The sequence below is a fragment of the Bos indicus genome, chromosome 17 (genome assembly GCF_029378745.1).
Source record: "Bos indicus isolate NIAB-ARS_2022 breed Sahiwal x Tharparkar chromosome 17, NIAB-ARS_B.indTharparkar_mat_pri_1.0, whole genome shotgun sequence".
Taxonomy (NCBI): Eukaryota; Metazoa; Chordata; class Mammalia; order Artiodactyla; family Bovidae; genus Bos; species Bos indicus.
In genome coordinates this window covers 72477049-72493060 of record NC_091776.1, presented here as the reverse complement: position 1 = coordinate 72493060, position 16012 = coordinate 72477049, and the positions used below count along the sequence as shown (strand labels likewise).

General features: G+C 64.4%; 1 protein-coding gene across 4 annotated transcripts in view; it reads left to right on the top strand.

Annotated features, from left to right (window-relative positions):
- The window catches only part of DGCR2 (DiGeorge syndrome critical region gene 2), a 28177-nt gene extending 12495 nt beyond the window's left edge, over positions 1-15682 (top strand). For 2 of the 4 annotated variants that reach the window (XM_070770029.1, XM_070770031.1), the window contains 8 exons: positions 4668-4793; positions 6652-6862; positions 7835-7911; positions 8227-8403; positions 8849-9052; positions 11923-12075; positions 12568-12804; positions 13736-15682. In XM_070770029.1, the coding sequence (XP_070626130.1) occupies positions 4668-4793; positions 6652-6862; positions 7835-7911; positions 8227-8403; positions 8849-9052; positions 11923-12075; positions 12568-12804; positions 13736-13983 (1433 nt within the window). In that variant the 3' untranslated portion in view covers positions 13984-15682. Of the gene's footprint in view, positions 1-4667; positions 4796-6644; positions 6863-7834; positions 7912-8226; positions 8404-8848; positions 9053-11922; positions 12076-12567; positions 12805-13735 lie in introns of all 4 variants that reach the window. The other 2 variants (XM_070770027.1, XM_070770030.1) reach the window with 1 other exon arrangement.
- The last annotated feature ends 330 nt before the right edge of the window (positions 15683-16012 follow it).

Below are 16012 nucleotides of genomic sequence, written 5' to 3'. Positions count from 1 at the left end.
TCCCTCCCAGCATCAGTCTTTTTCAATGAGTCAACTCTTCCCATGAGGTGGCCAAAGTGTTGGAGTTTCAGCTTTAGCATCAGTCCTTCCAAAGAAGTCCCAGGGTTGATCTGCTTCAGAATGGACTGATTGGATCTCCTTGCAGTCCAAGGGACTCTCAAGAGTCTTCTCCAACACCACAGTTCAAAAGCATCAATTCTTCCGCGTTCAGCTTTCTTCACAGTCCAACTCTCACATCCATACATGACCACAGGAAAAACCATAGCCTTGACTAGACAGACCTTTGTTGGCAAAGTAATGTTTCTGCTTTTGAATATGCTGTCTAGGTTGGTCATAACTTTTCTGCAGTCACCATCTGCAGTGATTTTGGAGCCCAAAAAATAAAGTCTGACATTGTTTCCATTGTTTCCCCATCTATTTCCCATGAAGTGATGGGACCGGATGCCATGATCTTCATTTTCTGAATGTTGAGCTTTAAGCCAACTTTTTCACCCTCCTCCTTCACTTTGATCAAGAGGCTTTTTAGTTCCTCTTCACTTTCTCCCATAAGGGTGGTGTCATCTGCATACCTGAGGTTCTTGATGTTTCTCCTGGCAGTCTTGATTCCAGCGTGTGCTTCTTCCAGCCCCGCGTTTCTCATGATGTACTTTGCGTTGTTCTCGTTAGTTTGCTGTTATAAACAATGTCACGGTGAGTAACCTTGTGCATATGTGGGGTTGGGGGGAGACTGTTCTATTTGGGGAATTGGAGAGGTATCATTAATGTGAATTCTTACATGTCAGATTGTTGGGTCGGGTATGTAGCTTTCTAGATTGCTTACTCTGCCACTGTGGGCCTAGGGTTTAGCTGTCAAGGTTCAAGTAAGTCGACAGTGAGTTCCTGCTACGATAAGAGAAGCTTGAGGCTGACAGGTGCTAACGGGACCGGGTCCTGGAACAGCAGGGATAACCAGGCTCCTTTGGACACGCAGTCGCCTTCTGTGAGCTGCGGCTCGTCCTCCTGCCCGCCAGTCTTCAGGCCTCTCATCTCTGTGCTGCTGTTTGCCTCTCTGACTGCGCCTTCTTTAAAGTCTCGCTGCTGGCCGCTCTCGCCTTCTGAGACGGCCCTCACTCTGTGGAGCGTTCCTCTCTAAATATCACTCTGTGTCTGGAAGCCGAGCTTCTTGGAGTCCTGGGCACGGGGAGATCTCAGCCTCAGGACCGTGGCTCCATGTCCTGCCTGGGTTCTGCGTCTCAGGAGCTCGTGCTGTTAACAGTCGCTGGGTGGGACACACCCGGTTCAGGAGTCACCTCGTAGTCAGTAGGAGCTTCACCTTCACTCAGTTGGATTGTTTTTTAACTAGTTTGGCTGGTAAACTGTCTTTGTGGTTTTGTCTGTTAACCTTCACAAGACTCTGTGCAGAGAGGACAAGCACGTATTGTCTGGGAAGGGGCTGCCAGGCTCCTCAGCCTGCAGCCTGGCAGCTGCCCCGGGACGGGCGGGACAGACGCGTTTTCCAGCTACAGGCTCGCTGAACAGAGTGACAGAACCATGCAGGGAGGCTGCATGACTGGTGACGGGAGTGGGGCTGAGTGCTTGTAAATGGCTCGTCCTTCGCTGTTCCGATGGCAGTGCTAAAGGCCGCACCTTTCTACAAACTGAAAGGAAGTCTGTCCAGAAAAAAAGCCAGCTCTGACCAGTTCTAAGCAGACCAGACAGGGACCATAGGTCCGCAGTGCTCCCGGTGTGCTCTCAGCTCCGTTCCTCCCCCTCCTCCCCTCAGTGCTCCCATGTGCTGGCGCCTCTGTTCCTCCCCCTCCTCCCTTCGGTGCTCCCCGTGTGCTGGCGGCTCCGTCCCTCCCCCTCCTCCCTCCATCCCTCCCCTTCCCCCCTCCGTTCCTCCCCCTCCTCCCCTTGGTGCTCCCTGTGTGCTGGCGGCTCCATCCCTCCCCCTCCTCCCTCCGTCCCTCCCCCTCCTCCCTCCGTCCCTCCCCCTCCCCCGTCCCTCCCCCTCCTCCCCAGTGCTTCCGCGCCGTCACAGGCAGTAGCAGACTCAGAACTCGCTGTGTTTGCAGTTTTTCTCTCTGTGCTGCACACATTGTCCACGTCATGCGTGTGTCCCCAAGGGAGCAAGACAGAGGTGGCGGTCCTGGGCTCCCCCGACTGTGAGACCCCCCGTGCGCAGGGCCTGGCCCCGGCTGAGGGCAGAGAGAATCAGTTGCAGGAACACATGCAGCATAACAGAAAGCCCGCTGGTAACCGTGTATCTGTGGGCTCTCTAGTTTTAGAAAGCCTGCACCGGCTAAGGAGGCATTGGATTTTGGACCACGGTTCTCAACCTGTTTGGTGTGAGACAGGAAAGCAGCAGGGGTGCCCACAGCTCGGAGCCTGCACAGGCGTGTCTGGACGCAAAGTGGACTCACATTTTGTCCTTTATCTGCAAGTCCTCTCCACTTCTGACCAGCCGAGTGCCCCGCACGCTCTACCGCTGCCCTGGGTGGGCTATCTTAAGAGGAGCTTAAGAGCTGTCAGGGCTGGGCTCAGGCTGGATTCCAGGCTCGGAGCAGCGCCGACCGCACTTCAGGAGTGAGGCCCCCACTCAGGGCTCAGGGCCCCCAGCTCCCGGGACACTCGGGCTGTGTGTGCTGGGCGGGGGGGGCAGGGAGCCAGGAGGGGAGACGCGGGCGCGCGGATGTGCAGAGGATCGGTGCAGACACTCCCCATGCTGGGCCGCCTGCCCTGCCCCCCACGGGCTGCAGATGGCTTCCCACAGGCTGCTCCCAGCCACCTGGTGCCCCGCGCCCCTGGCAGGGCTGGGCCTCCCCCTCCCCTGTGCCCCAGATTCCTGTCTCTGAGCAGTCTGACCGGTCCTGACCAGGTGCCCAGGGCTCTGCGTGGTGGGATCCAGTGGAAGCACAGGTCTTGCTCGTTGGAGTAGCCAGCAGGGAGTGTGCAGTGCAGGCGCGTGGGTGAGCCTCCCCACACCCGTGTCCCAGGCGTGCCCATGCTGCGCCCTGCCTACCCCTGAGCCCCGCAGGGACCTGCCAGCCCCTCTGCCGGCCGCCCTGGGCCCTGGCTCTGCAGCCTCACCCTGCCCCAGAGCCGCTGGTCACAGCCTCCCCCAGGAGGAGAGCAGCGGCGCCCAGGTGTGCGCCTGGGGCCCCCGCCCCAGAGGGAGCCCCCGCCCCAGGTGGGAAAGGGCGCTGGAGCTTCTCTCAGGCCTGGGGCACTGTTGATGGGTGGCAGTGCCCTCTCTGTCTCTGACACGGGCTGTGGGAGCTCCAAAAGCACCGCCCAGCCATTGGTGCGGGTGGTGCAGAGGTCTGGGGTCTCGGGGCTGCAGACACAGCCTCTCCACCAGCCGGGAGTCAAGGGGAGCCCAACAGAGAACCCTCACGGGGCCTGCACGGCCGGCAGAAGTGACTTTCCCACGCCTAAAACAATCAAAGCTGTCATGGTCTTAACACACCGCAAAGTGTGAGCTCGTGCTGGACATGGTCCCAACTGTTTCAAGGATTTGTATGGAAAAGAGTGTTTGGAAGGGCGGCCACCTCTGGAATAGCGACAGTTGGTCTGTTTTCCTCTATCCAAACTTTTGTGTTTCTCAGATATTTTATATTGGATATGTGTTATTCTATAACGAGAAAAAGTAAAAGTGACTAAATAAAAACAACATCGGGGAATGCCCTGGTGATCCAGTGGTCAGGACTCCTGTGCTTTGCACGTGAACTCTGCCGCTGCTTGGAGAATTAGGGTCTTGCTGCCACAATCAGGAGGGTTTACAGCACCTCCCACCACCCTCCGGGCTCACCCCAGCACAAGCCCAGAGTGTGTGTGTGGTGGGGGGTGTCTCTGCACACCGAGTTGGGTGCCTGGTGTGTATGTGTGTGTGTGTGTGTGTGTGTGTGTGTGTGTGTGTGGTGTCTCTGCAGACCGTGTTGGCCGCTGTGCTGACCGTGTGTGTGTGTGTGTGTGTGTGTGTGTGTGTGTGTGTGTGTGTGGTGGGGGCTGTCTCTGCAGACCAAGTTGGGTGCCTGGTGTGTGTGTGTGTGTCTGTGTGTGGGTGGGGGTGTCTGCAGACCGTGTTGGCTGCTCTGCGGGCTGTGCAGCCGTGTCCTCTGCTGGGCCTGCAGGTGGGGCGCAGCGCCCCAGGGACGCGGCCTCTGAGGGTCCTGCCGGTGCCCCAGGTGAATCTCACTCCCCTGGGCCTCCTCGCTCAGGCCTGTGAGTCATCCTTGGACCACACGCACAGAGCTAGCGTCTGCCTCCCCCTGCGCCTCGTGTTCACACTTGGGCCGTGCTGCAGGCCTGCTGCACGGGAGGGCTGCGTGGGTGCCCGGGCCCTGGCCTTGATGGTGAGGGAGGGGCGACAGGCAGAGAGGGATCCCCGCCTGGGCTCCGCAGGGAGCCCCTGGGCCGGAGCTGCGGGGGTTCCACAGGGGCCTGTCAGGAAGCACAGTGTGGAGGCCCCATTTCGTGAAGAGTGGAGACTTCCCAGGCGCGCTCAGTGAGACACACGTGTGACCCGTGAGGCGTGAACTGCGCGTGAGAAGGGTTCTGAGGAAGCCTGAATAGACGGGGTCTCCAGCGGCCCCTCCGGCCCGCCCGCCCGCGGCTTCTGCCTGCCGGCAGCTCCCTGCAGCACCTTGCCCTCCAACTTGTCTGCAGCCACTGCTCTCTGCTTTCAGAAGTGAGCGGGCAGGCACGTCCCTACCATGGGAAGGAGGCTGCGGACCCGAGGCCAGGCCGGGCGCGCGGCAGCGACCCCTCGCACCTGCATGCCATGAGCGTGGCACAGCCCGTGCGCTTCAGCAGTAAGTTGCAGGCCTGCCCTGGTGATGACCCGGGGCCCACCCCATGGGTCCCCCTGAAACCCTGCTTCAGGCTCCTCCGGTGGCTGGGGCGGCAGGATGGCCTGCCCAGGGCCTCCCTGCCGGGCGGGGAAGCTGAGACCAGCACCAGGCCCTGGAGCTTTTCCCACAAGATGCTTGCCACATGGGGCCCAAGTGGACTGCCCTTGGTTCATGGAGGAGGCTGCCCTGCCTGTGCTTAAAAAAATAATCAGTAGCTGGTTACTTCATGAGCTTCCTACAGTGTACGTGTTTTAGAAGCATTCAGGAAGACAGACCGAGGGCGCAGCACAGCTGACCCCCTGAGCAGACGGGCACAGGCCTGGGTGGGGCGCTCCCGCCGCCCACCCGGGGGGCCCACCGTCCTGTCCACTGCTTTACCCAGTGGGCGCAGCACCCCATCCTGACCGCCCTGGCCCCCCAGCAGCAGAGCCCCGCCCCACCTCAGCGTCCCCGCACCGGCCTCAGCATCCCCCGCTAGGCTCAGCACCCTCCCCCGGCCTCAGCATTTCGCCCCCCTAGGCTCAGCGTTTGCCCCCAGCCTCAGAGTCCCTGCCCAACCCTCCTCAGCGTCCCCCCCTGCCTCAGCGTCCCCCCCAAGCCTCCTCAGCATCCTCCCCAGCCTCAGCGTCCCCCCCAACCCTCCTCAGCTCCTTAGCGTCCCCCCCAAACCTCAGCATCCCCCCCAGCCTCAGCGTCCCCCTTCAGCCTCAGCATCCCCCCAACCTCAGCGTCCCCCCAAACCTCATCATCCCCCCCAGCCTCAGTGTCCCCCCCGGCCTCGGCGTCCCCCCCCAACCTCAATGTCCCCCCCCAGCCTCAGCATCTCCCCCAACCTCAGCATCCCCCTTCAGCCTCAGTGTCCCCCAAGCCTCAGCATCCCCCCCCCAGCCTCAGTGTCCCCCCCAGCCTCACTGCCCTCCCTAGCCTCAGCGTCCCCCCCCAGCCTCAGTATCCCCCCGGCCTCAGCGTCCCCCCCCCGAGCCTCAGCGTTCCCCCCCGCCTCAGCATCCCCCCAGCCTCAGTATCCCCCCAGCTTCAGCGTCCCCCCCAGCCTCAGCGTCCCCCCCGAGCCTCAGCGTCTCCCCCCGGCCTCCGTGTCCCCTCAGCCTCCGCATCCCCCCCAGCCTCCACATCCCCCTCAGCCTCCACACCCCCCCCAGCCTCACTGCCCTCCCTAGCCTCCGTGTCCCCCCAGCCTCCGCACCCCCCCCGGCCTCCACATCCCCCCCAGCCTCATGTCCCCCAGCCTCCGCATCCCCCCCAGCCTCCGTGTCCCCCCAGCCTCCGTGTCCCCCCAGCCTCCGCACCCCCCCCGGCCTCCACATCCCCCCCAGCCTCATGTCCCCCAGCCTCCGCATCCCCCCAGCCTCAGTGTACCCCCAGCCTCCGCATCCCCCCCAGCCTCCGTGTCCCCCCAGCCTCCGCATCTCCCCCGGCCTCAGTGTCCCCCAGCCTCAGCATCCCCCCAGCCTCAGTGTCCCCCAGCCTCAGCGTCCCCCCAGCCTCCGTGTCCCCCCAGCCTCCGCACCCCCCCCGGCCTCCACATCCCCCCCAGCCTCCGTGTCCCCCCAGCCTCCGTGTCCCCCCAGCCTCCGCACCCCCCCCCGGCCTCCACATCCCCCCCAGCCTCATGTCCCCCAGCCTCTGCATCCCCCCCAGCCTCAGTGTCCCCCAGCCTCCGCATCCCCCCCAGCCTCCGTGTCCCCCCAGCCTCCGCACCCCCCCCGGCCTCACGTCCCCCGGCCTCCTGAGCCGCACATGCTGGTGTGATGGCCTTGCGGGTGCTGACTGGGGCCACCCCGTCCTGCATGTTTCCTAGGGAAGTGCCCCACGGGGTGGCACCACTATGAGGGGACAGCCAGCTGCTACCGCGCCTACCTAAGCGGGGAGAGCTACTGGGACGCCGCACAGACCTGCCAGCGCGTGAATGGCTCCCTGGCCACCTTCTCCACCGACCAGGAGCTGCGCTTTGTGCTGGCCCAGGAGTGGGAGCAGCCGGAGCGGAGCTTCACCTGGCAGGACCAGCACAAGTGAGCTGCTGGGCCCGGCACCGGAGCACCGGGGCCTCGAGAGCGCGCGGAGGGGGCTGGGTGGGGCTCGGGGCGGCGACTCCTGGAGGGCAGGGGCGGTGCCTGCTGTGGTGCCTTGGGCAGCCCTTCGGCTCTCCCACGGGGATTATGGTGCAGCTGCAGGGGGTCTGGGCCTGAGTCAGGACGGGCTGCTGCATGTGGGATTCGGTGGGCCTGGCTCGTGGGCCGTGCCAGTGGACAGGGTCCTTCTGAGAGCCTGCCATGGGCCTGCTCATCCCTTCCCGAACCACCACGGGGAACCAGGGCTGACCAGGGCGCGTGCTGGCTCTGAGCCTGGCTCTAGGCCCGCAGGCTCTGCAGGGTCGGAGAGAACGTGTGGACACAGCCAGCCTGTCCCCACCCAGCGCTCAGGGCTTTGTTCTGGGGCCAGTGGGAGCTGAGGACCCACCCACGCTGCAGGGGCGGGCCCTGGGGCACCCTCCCACGGGGCGTGGACTGCAGGGTGGCCAGAGCCCACGAGGGCAGGGGCTGGCACAGTGACTGGCAGGGGGGGCTCCGTGGGTCTTCCTGGTGACCTTAGAAGTGCTTAGCCCGAGGGTGGTGGTAAGTGCTTGCAGAAGGGGGAGGGCAGGCCGTGCCCTCGGGTGGGCACATGCACGTGGGGCTGCAGGGACCGTGGGCACCCCCAGGGCTGGGGCTGGGGGCACACAGGGCCCACCCCGCAGCCCTGGGGTGGCTTTGCTTGGATGTGGATCTGTCTGATGAGACCCGCTGAGAAGAGCAGCGTTAGCAGGAGGCTCGCAGGACGAAAATGAGGGTAAACTTGTATAGAATTTTAATACATTTTATTAAAATTAAGTATCAAACCTTGAAAAGACCATTCATGCTTTTGAGGCTCACATTGTAAAGGTCAGCGGAAGCATCAAAGGCGCACATTCAGAGCCGACGCCTCCTGCGATCTGCCTCCTGCAGGCTGTGGGTCGGCTACCAGTACGTCGTCACCGGCCGCAACCGCTCCGTAGAAGGACACTGGGAGGTGGCGTCCAAAGGTGAGGCTCCCTGGCCTTTGCGGAGACGCGCTGGGCTTGGCTGCCCGAGCTCTCCTGGCAGGCAGCCGGGGGTGTGGGCGCCGCAACGGCCCGCAGAGCCCGCGGGGCCCCGCCCCCCAGCTGCTGGGCCCGCCCCTCGCCCGCAGAGCGCCCGCTGCGTCCCCCCGGGAGCAAGGGGCGTCCTCCCCCTTCCCGTGGGCGCTGCCGACCCCCGCAGCGTGTCCCTGCGCCCCTGGGGCCCCCGGGCACGTGCAGAGGTGCGCGCAGAGGAACGGAGGCGGGCAGTCCCCGTGACGCCGTCCATCCGCCCCGCAGGCTCCTCGGAAGTGCTGCTGCCCCCGGACCCCATCTTGGCGGCGGCCACGGCGGAGGGTGACGGCGTGTTTTGCGCGCAGCTGCAGTGCTTCCACTTCCCCACGCTGCGCCACCACGACCTACACAGCTGGCGCGCCGAGAGCTGCCAGGACAAGTCGTCCTTCCTGTGCAAGAGGAGTGAGCGGGGCCCCCAACCCCAGGGCCTGACCCCCGGGGGCCTCTCGGTGCACCTGACCCCCGGGGGCCTCTCGGTGCACCTGACCCCCGGGGGCCTCTCAGTGCACCTGACTCCTAGGGGGGCCTCTCAGTGCACCTGACCCCCCGGGGGCCGCAGGGACCCGGCACACCTGACTCTGCGGGGCCTCTGACCTCTGACCTGGAGATGGCTGGGGCCTGGGCGGTAGTGTCCCCTGTGACCCCTCGCTCCTCCCCAGGGTAGACGGAGGCTCTGCCCGGCTGCGCAGTGAGGAGATGGCGGCGGCCAGAGGCCCCGCCGCGCCTCGCATCCGGAGCCACAACTCCCTCCTCCCCTCTCCTGCTCTCTGCGGCCCCCGCAGCCCCGGCCTGTGGTGCCAGGACTCTCCCAGGCGGCTGATGCGCAGGTCCGCTGTGCCTGTCGCAGGTCAGACGTGTGTGGACATCAAGGACAACGTGGTGGATGAAGGCTTCTACTTCACCCCCAAGGGGGACGACCCGTGCCTGAGCTGCACCTGCCACGGCGGGGAGCCCGAGATGTGTGTGGCCGCGCTGTGCGAGCGGCCGCAGGGCTGCCAGCAGTACCGCAAGGACCCCAAGGAGTGTTGCAAGTTCATGTGCTTGGACCCAGGTGAGCCTGCGCCTGGGGCTGGGGCCCGGACCGGGCGCCCCTTCACTGGAGCCGGCTTCCACCTCAGCCTCCACTGGGGTGCTTCTGTGTCTGCATCTGGTGCTCAGGGGAACTTAAGCAAAAGACGAGACGTTGTCCACAGGCCGTAGCGCTCCCCGCTTGGTGGTGCCCCCTGGGTGGACGCCAGGCGGTGGGTGGTATGTGGTGACCTGTCCTTCCACCTCCTTATACTTGCACTGAGGTTTAAGTCTCATAGAGTAGGCAAACCCTCTGTGTGCTACGATCATCAGATGCTGATGAAAGAAAGGCATGAGTATACCATGTTCATGGATCAGAAGACTCAGTCATCAGGAGGTGAATTCTCCCATGAATCACCTTTGGATTCTGCGCAGTCTCAACCAGAATTCCAGCAGATTTTCGTAGATGTTGACAAGCTGAGTCTAAAATTTCTGTGGAAAGGCAAAGGAAGTAGAATAACCAAACCAGTTTTAGAAAAGAAGAAAGTTGGAGGGTTCACGGTACCTGGTTGAAAACTTACTGTGTAGTCATAGTATCTAAACGGTGATTTCAGCAACTGACATGCAGATCAGTGGAACAGAAGAGTCTAGTGGTAGTCCACACGCACGCAGTCAGCTGATAGTCAGCAGAGGCACAAAGCAATTCAGTGAAGAAAGGCTGGACTTGGAACACACAGTGCTGCAGCAGTGGAAATCCCTAAGCCAGAAACCAGCGCGTGAGCCTTCTACTGCACTCCCTGCTGTGTAGAAACAAGCGCGTGAGCCTTCTACTGTGCTCCCTGCTGTGTATAGAGTCGCTGCCAAGGTGTTCATACACCGTGTAAACCTTCATACACCTTCCAGAAGAAAGCACACGTTCTTTTATTTTTAATTTTTTTAAATTTTACCAAGGTGTAGCTGATGTGCAATGCTTCAGTTTCAGGTGTACAGCAGAGGGAATCAGTTACACACACGCCCACTTTTTGCAAGGTTCTTTCCCTGTAGGTTTTTAGAGAGTACGGAGCGGAGTGCCCTGTGCTGCCCAGTAGGCTCTCGCCGTCTGATGACACTATAGTGTGCCGTCTGTACGTCAGTCCCAGCCTCACAGTTGATGCCTCCCCAGCGTACTTTTAAAATTAAGTCTTTTAAAAGAAAAAGTAAGAAAAACCTTTGTGACCTTGGGATACACAGCATTTTTAGATCAAAAGAAACATTAATAGATCACACTTCATCAAAATCAGAAACTTCTGCTTGTGGAAGACCCTTGAGGAAATGAAGAGATAAAGCACCAACAGAGAAACACAGATGAGACCCCTAAGCTCTTGTGTGCGGAGTATGGAAAAACTCTCAACTAAACGAAATGCAAATGGGCCACCCTGGGGAAGAACAGGCCGCCGCCCACCTCGAGGGTCTGGGAGGGGAGGGGCCCGTCCCAGAGCCGCCTCAGAGGCTGGGCCTGATGCCCACTGCCTGTGCCTGGACGACAGTGGGCAGCCTTGCCGGGCATGGCCCGAGCGACCACAGGGCCCGGGAGGCCTCTGTCCCCAAGGATGCTGTTCTCTGCGTCTGCCTCCTGGTGCCTCCTGCCGCCGAGCGCCAGGGACGGCCACTGGGGACCTTGACCATGTCCTGGGGTCTGCCTTGGGCCGAGTAGGAATTCATCGTTGCAGAGAGAACGCCCCGTGCTGGGACCTCTGAGCTGACCACAGGCTGGCAGACGCCCTGGCCACCCCTGCTGAGGGGCGGGATCTGGAGGGGCTGTGCCCTTTCGCACGCTGCTCCCCGGTGTCTCAGCAGGACACCCAGCTGCAGGGGAGCCCATGTGAGCCTGGCCGTGAAGTGTATTGTCAGGCTGCGGTTGGGTGCCTGCCCACGCGGCAGAGGCAGGGGGTCGAGAGGGGACCTGGAGCCTTCACACTCAGGCCGCCCCTGCCCTGGAAGCCCTCTGGTCTCCACTCTGGGTCCAGGGGCAGGCATTCCGATGCTGTGACACGATGCCCGTGACCCCTGTGTGGGTCAGAGCCTGGGGCTGCTGGCCCTGCCTTCTGCCCCCACCACGCCCAGCAGGCCTGGTGTGCATCGGGCAAGGTGGCTGGCCCGTGGGCTGGTGCCACCAGGGTGTTGAGCTGTGTCCCACCAGGCCCACCAGAGGTGTCACCAGACGCTGCCGTGGTCCCCGGGGGTGCAGAGGTGCTGGCCCGGCCCGTAGCAGAGCAGCAGCAGCCACCTCCCAGGGTGGAGGACTTCTGGACTCCCGGCTGGTGGGGTGGGTCGGCGCCCACCGGAGCCTCTGTCCCGAGGCCTCTGGTGCAGGTGCAGGGCCAGCCCCAGCCCCAGGGAGCTGCTGGGGGCCCTGGGCCTCCCCCACAGGGCAGGCCCTGCCAGACTTGCTGGGGTCGGACCGTGACCTGGGGGAGGACATCCTTTCTGGCTGGCCACCTCTCCCTTCTGCAGGACCCCCGGTCCGCAGTGGATCCCCCGAGGAGGCCCTGGCTTCCCACCCCCAGAGAGGGCCAGCAGGAGGGTGGGTGCTGGGAAGTCAGGAATCAGAAGAGCCACTGGCGGGGCGAGGGGAGGTGGGGGCTGGGATCCGGGACTCTCAGGTCCAGGGGGCGCACCCAGACGCTCTGATCAGTTGCGGGCTCCGGGTGAGCCTGGCCTGTGTGTGAGGACTGTGTGGTGCAGGATGGACAGAGCTCTGGCCAGGTCTAAGCTTGGACGCTGATATGGCCCGGCTGACCTCAGCCCCCTGCCCGGGGACACTCCTCCCTTCTGGGCCCTGTGGCCACCACGGTCCTGCTTAGCCCGGTGAGATGGGCGGGGGGCGCTGGGGGCGGGGCGCGGGGCCCCTGAGCGCTGCCCTCCCGCCCGCAGACGGCGGCAGCCTGCTGGACTCCATGGCCAGCGGGATGCGCCTCGTCGTCAGCTGCGTGTCGTCCTTCCTCGTCCTCTCACTGCTGCTCTTCATGGTCCATCGGCTGCGCCAGAGGCGCCGCGAGCGCATCGAGTCCCTGATCGGGGCCAACCGTGAGTGCCCCGCCCCCCCAGCGCCGGCTGGCCGTGGCCCCAGTCGGAGGAGGGAACCGGGGCTGCCCGCCCCCCGGCGTCCGTGTGGTGGGAGGGGCGCCGGCCCCCGGGCCGTGTGGGCAGCTGCCGGGCCGCCTGCCGTGGAGACCCGGGTGTGCGTGGCTGGTGGCCGCTTGGGGGCGTGGCCCACCCTCGGCGCACGTGGTTGCACGTCCGCCCCCGCCGCGTAGCTTCCGAGATCCCGCCTCGCCGGGTGGGGGAGCGGCCGGGCTGCGGATCCGCGACGCTGGGCCTCGGGTGTGAAGGGCCCACCTCACGTGGGCAGCGAGGCTCTCGACGACCCTCCTGGGGGCGGAGCTGCAGGGTAGGCGTCAGGCCGGGGCGTCGGCGCGGGGTCAGGGCTCTGGTTCGGCAGGTGGCCGCCGGGGTGTGCGGCTCCGCGCCTGGGGCGTCCAGCCCGAGTGACAGCCCCGTGCCCCTCTCTCCGCCCAGTGCACCATTTCAACCTCGGCCGCAGGATCCCCGGCTTCGATTACGGCCCCGACGGCTTTGGCACGGGCCTCACGCCCCTGCACCTTTCCGACGACGGGGAAGGTGGGACTTTCCATTTCCACGATCCGCCTCCGCCCTACACCGCATACAAGTACCCGGACATCGACCAGCCCGATGACCCACCGCCACCCTACGAGGCCTCCATCAACCCGGACAGCGTGTTCTACGACCCCGCAGGTGATCCTCGGGGCGTGGGAGCTGCAGCATGGGCCCCATTCTTGCTGTTAAGGTGGCCCCACTGCAGGGGTGGGCGGGCTCACCCTGCCCCTGCCTCCCTCCCGGGACCCCTCAGCCGGGCCCTGTGGGGAGGGGGTCCTGGGCGGGGTGCACGTGTGGCGAATTGAGGCCACGCCCCACGGCGGGCCCTCTTGTCCAGTGGGAACAGAACCTATGAGTGAGTCTGGTCCGTCTGACGCTGTGAAAACCAGCCGTCAGCAGTGGAGCAGAGGGACACCGGGTGCCCATCCACAGCCTGGCCCGGCCCTGTCCCAGGTGCACGCAGGAGTCCCTACGGAGCCCCCGTGTGTCACACGCACAGACACGACGTAGCAGGCGGGCTTTGCAAGGCCCGCGCTGCTGTGACCTGGTCTGTTAGGTCAGCGTTCCCTCCCGTGTGGCCCGCATAGGCAGGAAGCACTTGGACCTGACTTCTGCCCCGGGGAGAGGCTGTCGCCGCCTGCTGGCAGGGACGGGGAAGAGCGAGCGGTGCTCCTGGGGCAGCGGGTCCCTGACGCCTCCGTGGGCGGGACAGCAGGAGTGCGCGTGCGCGGGGCCCCAGTCTGGGTGCCTGGGTCCCTGGGCCCCCGCTTCCAGCGCGCGTGTGGGAGTCGGGGCTGCCGCGCCCCCCTCAGGCAGGCTGTTTTGGGGACCCCTGCCCAGGCCGTCACCCTCACCTGCCCCGAGGTCCAGCCCGCGCCTCGTGCGTGTGCGTGAGGGCCACCTTTGTTCTGCTGTCAAAGCCTGTCCCCCCCACCCCACCCCGCATACACCCACCGGGGTTTGCTCACAGCCGGACCCCCGCTTGCCCATGAAGCCCCCGCACGGTGCAGCTGCAGGGAGGAGCCGCTGGGAGCCGCCCCGCCCCGCTGACCCCAGTCTCCTCCCGCAGAAGACGACGCGTTTGAGCCGGTGGAAGCCGCCCCTCCCGCCACTGGAGATGGCAGCCGGGAGGGCACAGTGCCCCGGCGCCCGGAGCGCACCCCCGGGGCCCCTCTGGCCGACCTGGAAGACTCGGCCGACAGCAGCAGCGCTCTCCTGGCACCGCCTGAGCCCGGCCCGGGTGGGGGTGCCCCCACCCCAGAGGCGCTGCCAGGGGGCAGCCAGCACAGCCGAGGTTCCCTCAACACCGTAGTGTAGAGGACGGCCCGCGGGCCCGAGAGGCACGTCTCTGCCCTGAGAAAGACACTGGTGCCCGTGGGCAGCGTGAGGGCCCGAGGCAGCTTGGGCCTCGGCCAGGCGCACATGCGGTCCCCAGGGAGCACCCCATCCCCCAGCCCCGGGGCCTCCTTGAGGGCTCAGATACGTGTAGCTTCCGGTTCCTGTCTCTCTTTCAACAGCGTTCGACTGGTAGAGTTCACAGAGGAGGCGCCGCGGCTGCCGTGGGGAGGGTCACCCTGGCTCTGCTGGGCTTGGCTGTTGCCCCAGTGTGGGCACACCTGATCTGAGGACTGTCGACGGCCTGGGCGGGTGCCTCAGAGGCTGCTCTGGGGGTGCCCCCAGCTCCCATTGTCACACGGTGGGCCTGGCTGGGGGCCTTTCTGCCGAGGCCCTGAGGTGGGGCTGCCGGCTCTGTGCTATCTTCCCTGCTGGGCTCAGTGAAGCTCGGTGCCTGTCCTGAGGCTCCCCCAGCACCGTGCATGGCGCCCCTGTAGCCCTGGAGCCAGGCTGAGGCCTCTAGCCTGCCCAGGTGTCCCGCCCTGGGCCTCGCCGCCGCTGGAATCTGGGTGCCCCCGCTCCTGCTGACCCTGCCCCACCCCACCTTGTTTGTGCCATAAAGGGTCGTGTCCCTGGGGGGAGGGGCTGAAGCTCACGTCCTGGGCTGTCCACCTGAAAGCCCGATGCCTGCCCAGCACCGCCACCCCGGAACCCGGTGGCTGCATGCCGCCTTGCTGTGCCCAGCAGCAGGGCGCTGGGTGCCCTGCCCCAGGGGGCCTTTGACTGAGGGTCCCTGTTGCCTGCTTCTGGGCAGTGGTCTTGTCTCCTGACATGGGGCTTTAGCATTTCTGAGGTTTGGAGATGAAGCGGGTTTTGTGCGATTTTCAGCACATCATCTTTTCTACGTCGAGTGTCTGGCTTTTTCTTTGTGTGCATGTGTGTCTGGGTCCATGTGATTGCGGGCGGTGGCCAACCGCGGGGACTCGCCTGGGGCCCCTCGCAGCCTCGGTGGGCCAGCAGCAAGGAGGGGTGACGAAGAGGGTGGTGCCCAGCCGTGCCAACACAGTCTCCCGTGGAGACCGTTTTCTTCTTCCCGGGTGGCATGAGATGCTCACGTTGCCCACAGAGCAGGGCTTGGCCCTCAGGAGCCAGTGCTGGAGGCCGCACCATGCAGGGGGCCATGTGCCGTGCAGGCCTGCAACCCCCGCGGAGGGCCTGACTGCTGAAGAGGGAGCAGAAGGTGCGTCCTGCCGCTGCTGTGTGCTGGGCACAGCGGTCACCACAGGCCTAATTGGTGCGGGTGAGGGTCGTGAGCACTCTTGCTTTGGGGTGGGCACCCCAAGGGGCCTGGCCCAGGCCTTAGACCCGTGCACACAGGACGTGTGGGGACCGAAGGGTGCCAGGCCAGTCAGGCAGGTGAGGGTGTCCTGGGGCAGCCATGGGGGCCACGGTCAGACAAGTCCTGGCCAGCCCTGCTTGAGAGTCCTGTGCGCCAGAGGGCTCCTGGCTGCCTGTTCCGGGTGGGTGTCCATACTCCACCATCTCAAGGCCTGTTTGTTTTTGTTTCACTAAGGGTTTCTAGTTTGGGTTTATTTTTGGTTGGGTTGGCACTAATTCTTTTCTTAAGATGCTGTGAGAACCATTTCATCCAAATGCCAAATAAACCTGTGTTCTGGAAGAACTGTGGGCAGTCCTTGGTGCGACCCCAGCTGGGGTGGGAGGCCCCGGCATCTCTGGAAGCCGGGACAGCTGTGGGGCTCAGAGACCCCAGCACTTCTGTTTTCTGACCCTGTTCTTTAGTGACTCACCAGTTGCTGGTGTGGGACCAGCGGGCACCCAGCGGACTCGGCCTCAGGCAGTCCTCCTGCGGTCCTAACCCACCCTCCCGCAGCGCGCGGGGTCGGGGGAGGCCCTGGGGTTTGGGGAAGGCAACCTGAACGCCGGCAAGCGGCAGGCGGCCCCGTCAGCACTGCGGACAGCACCAGGTGGGGGTTGGGTAGGGTGCCGGCAG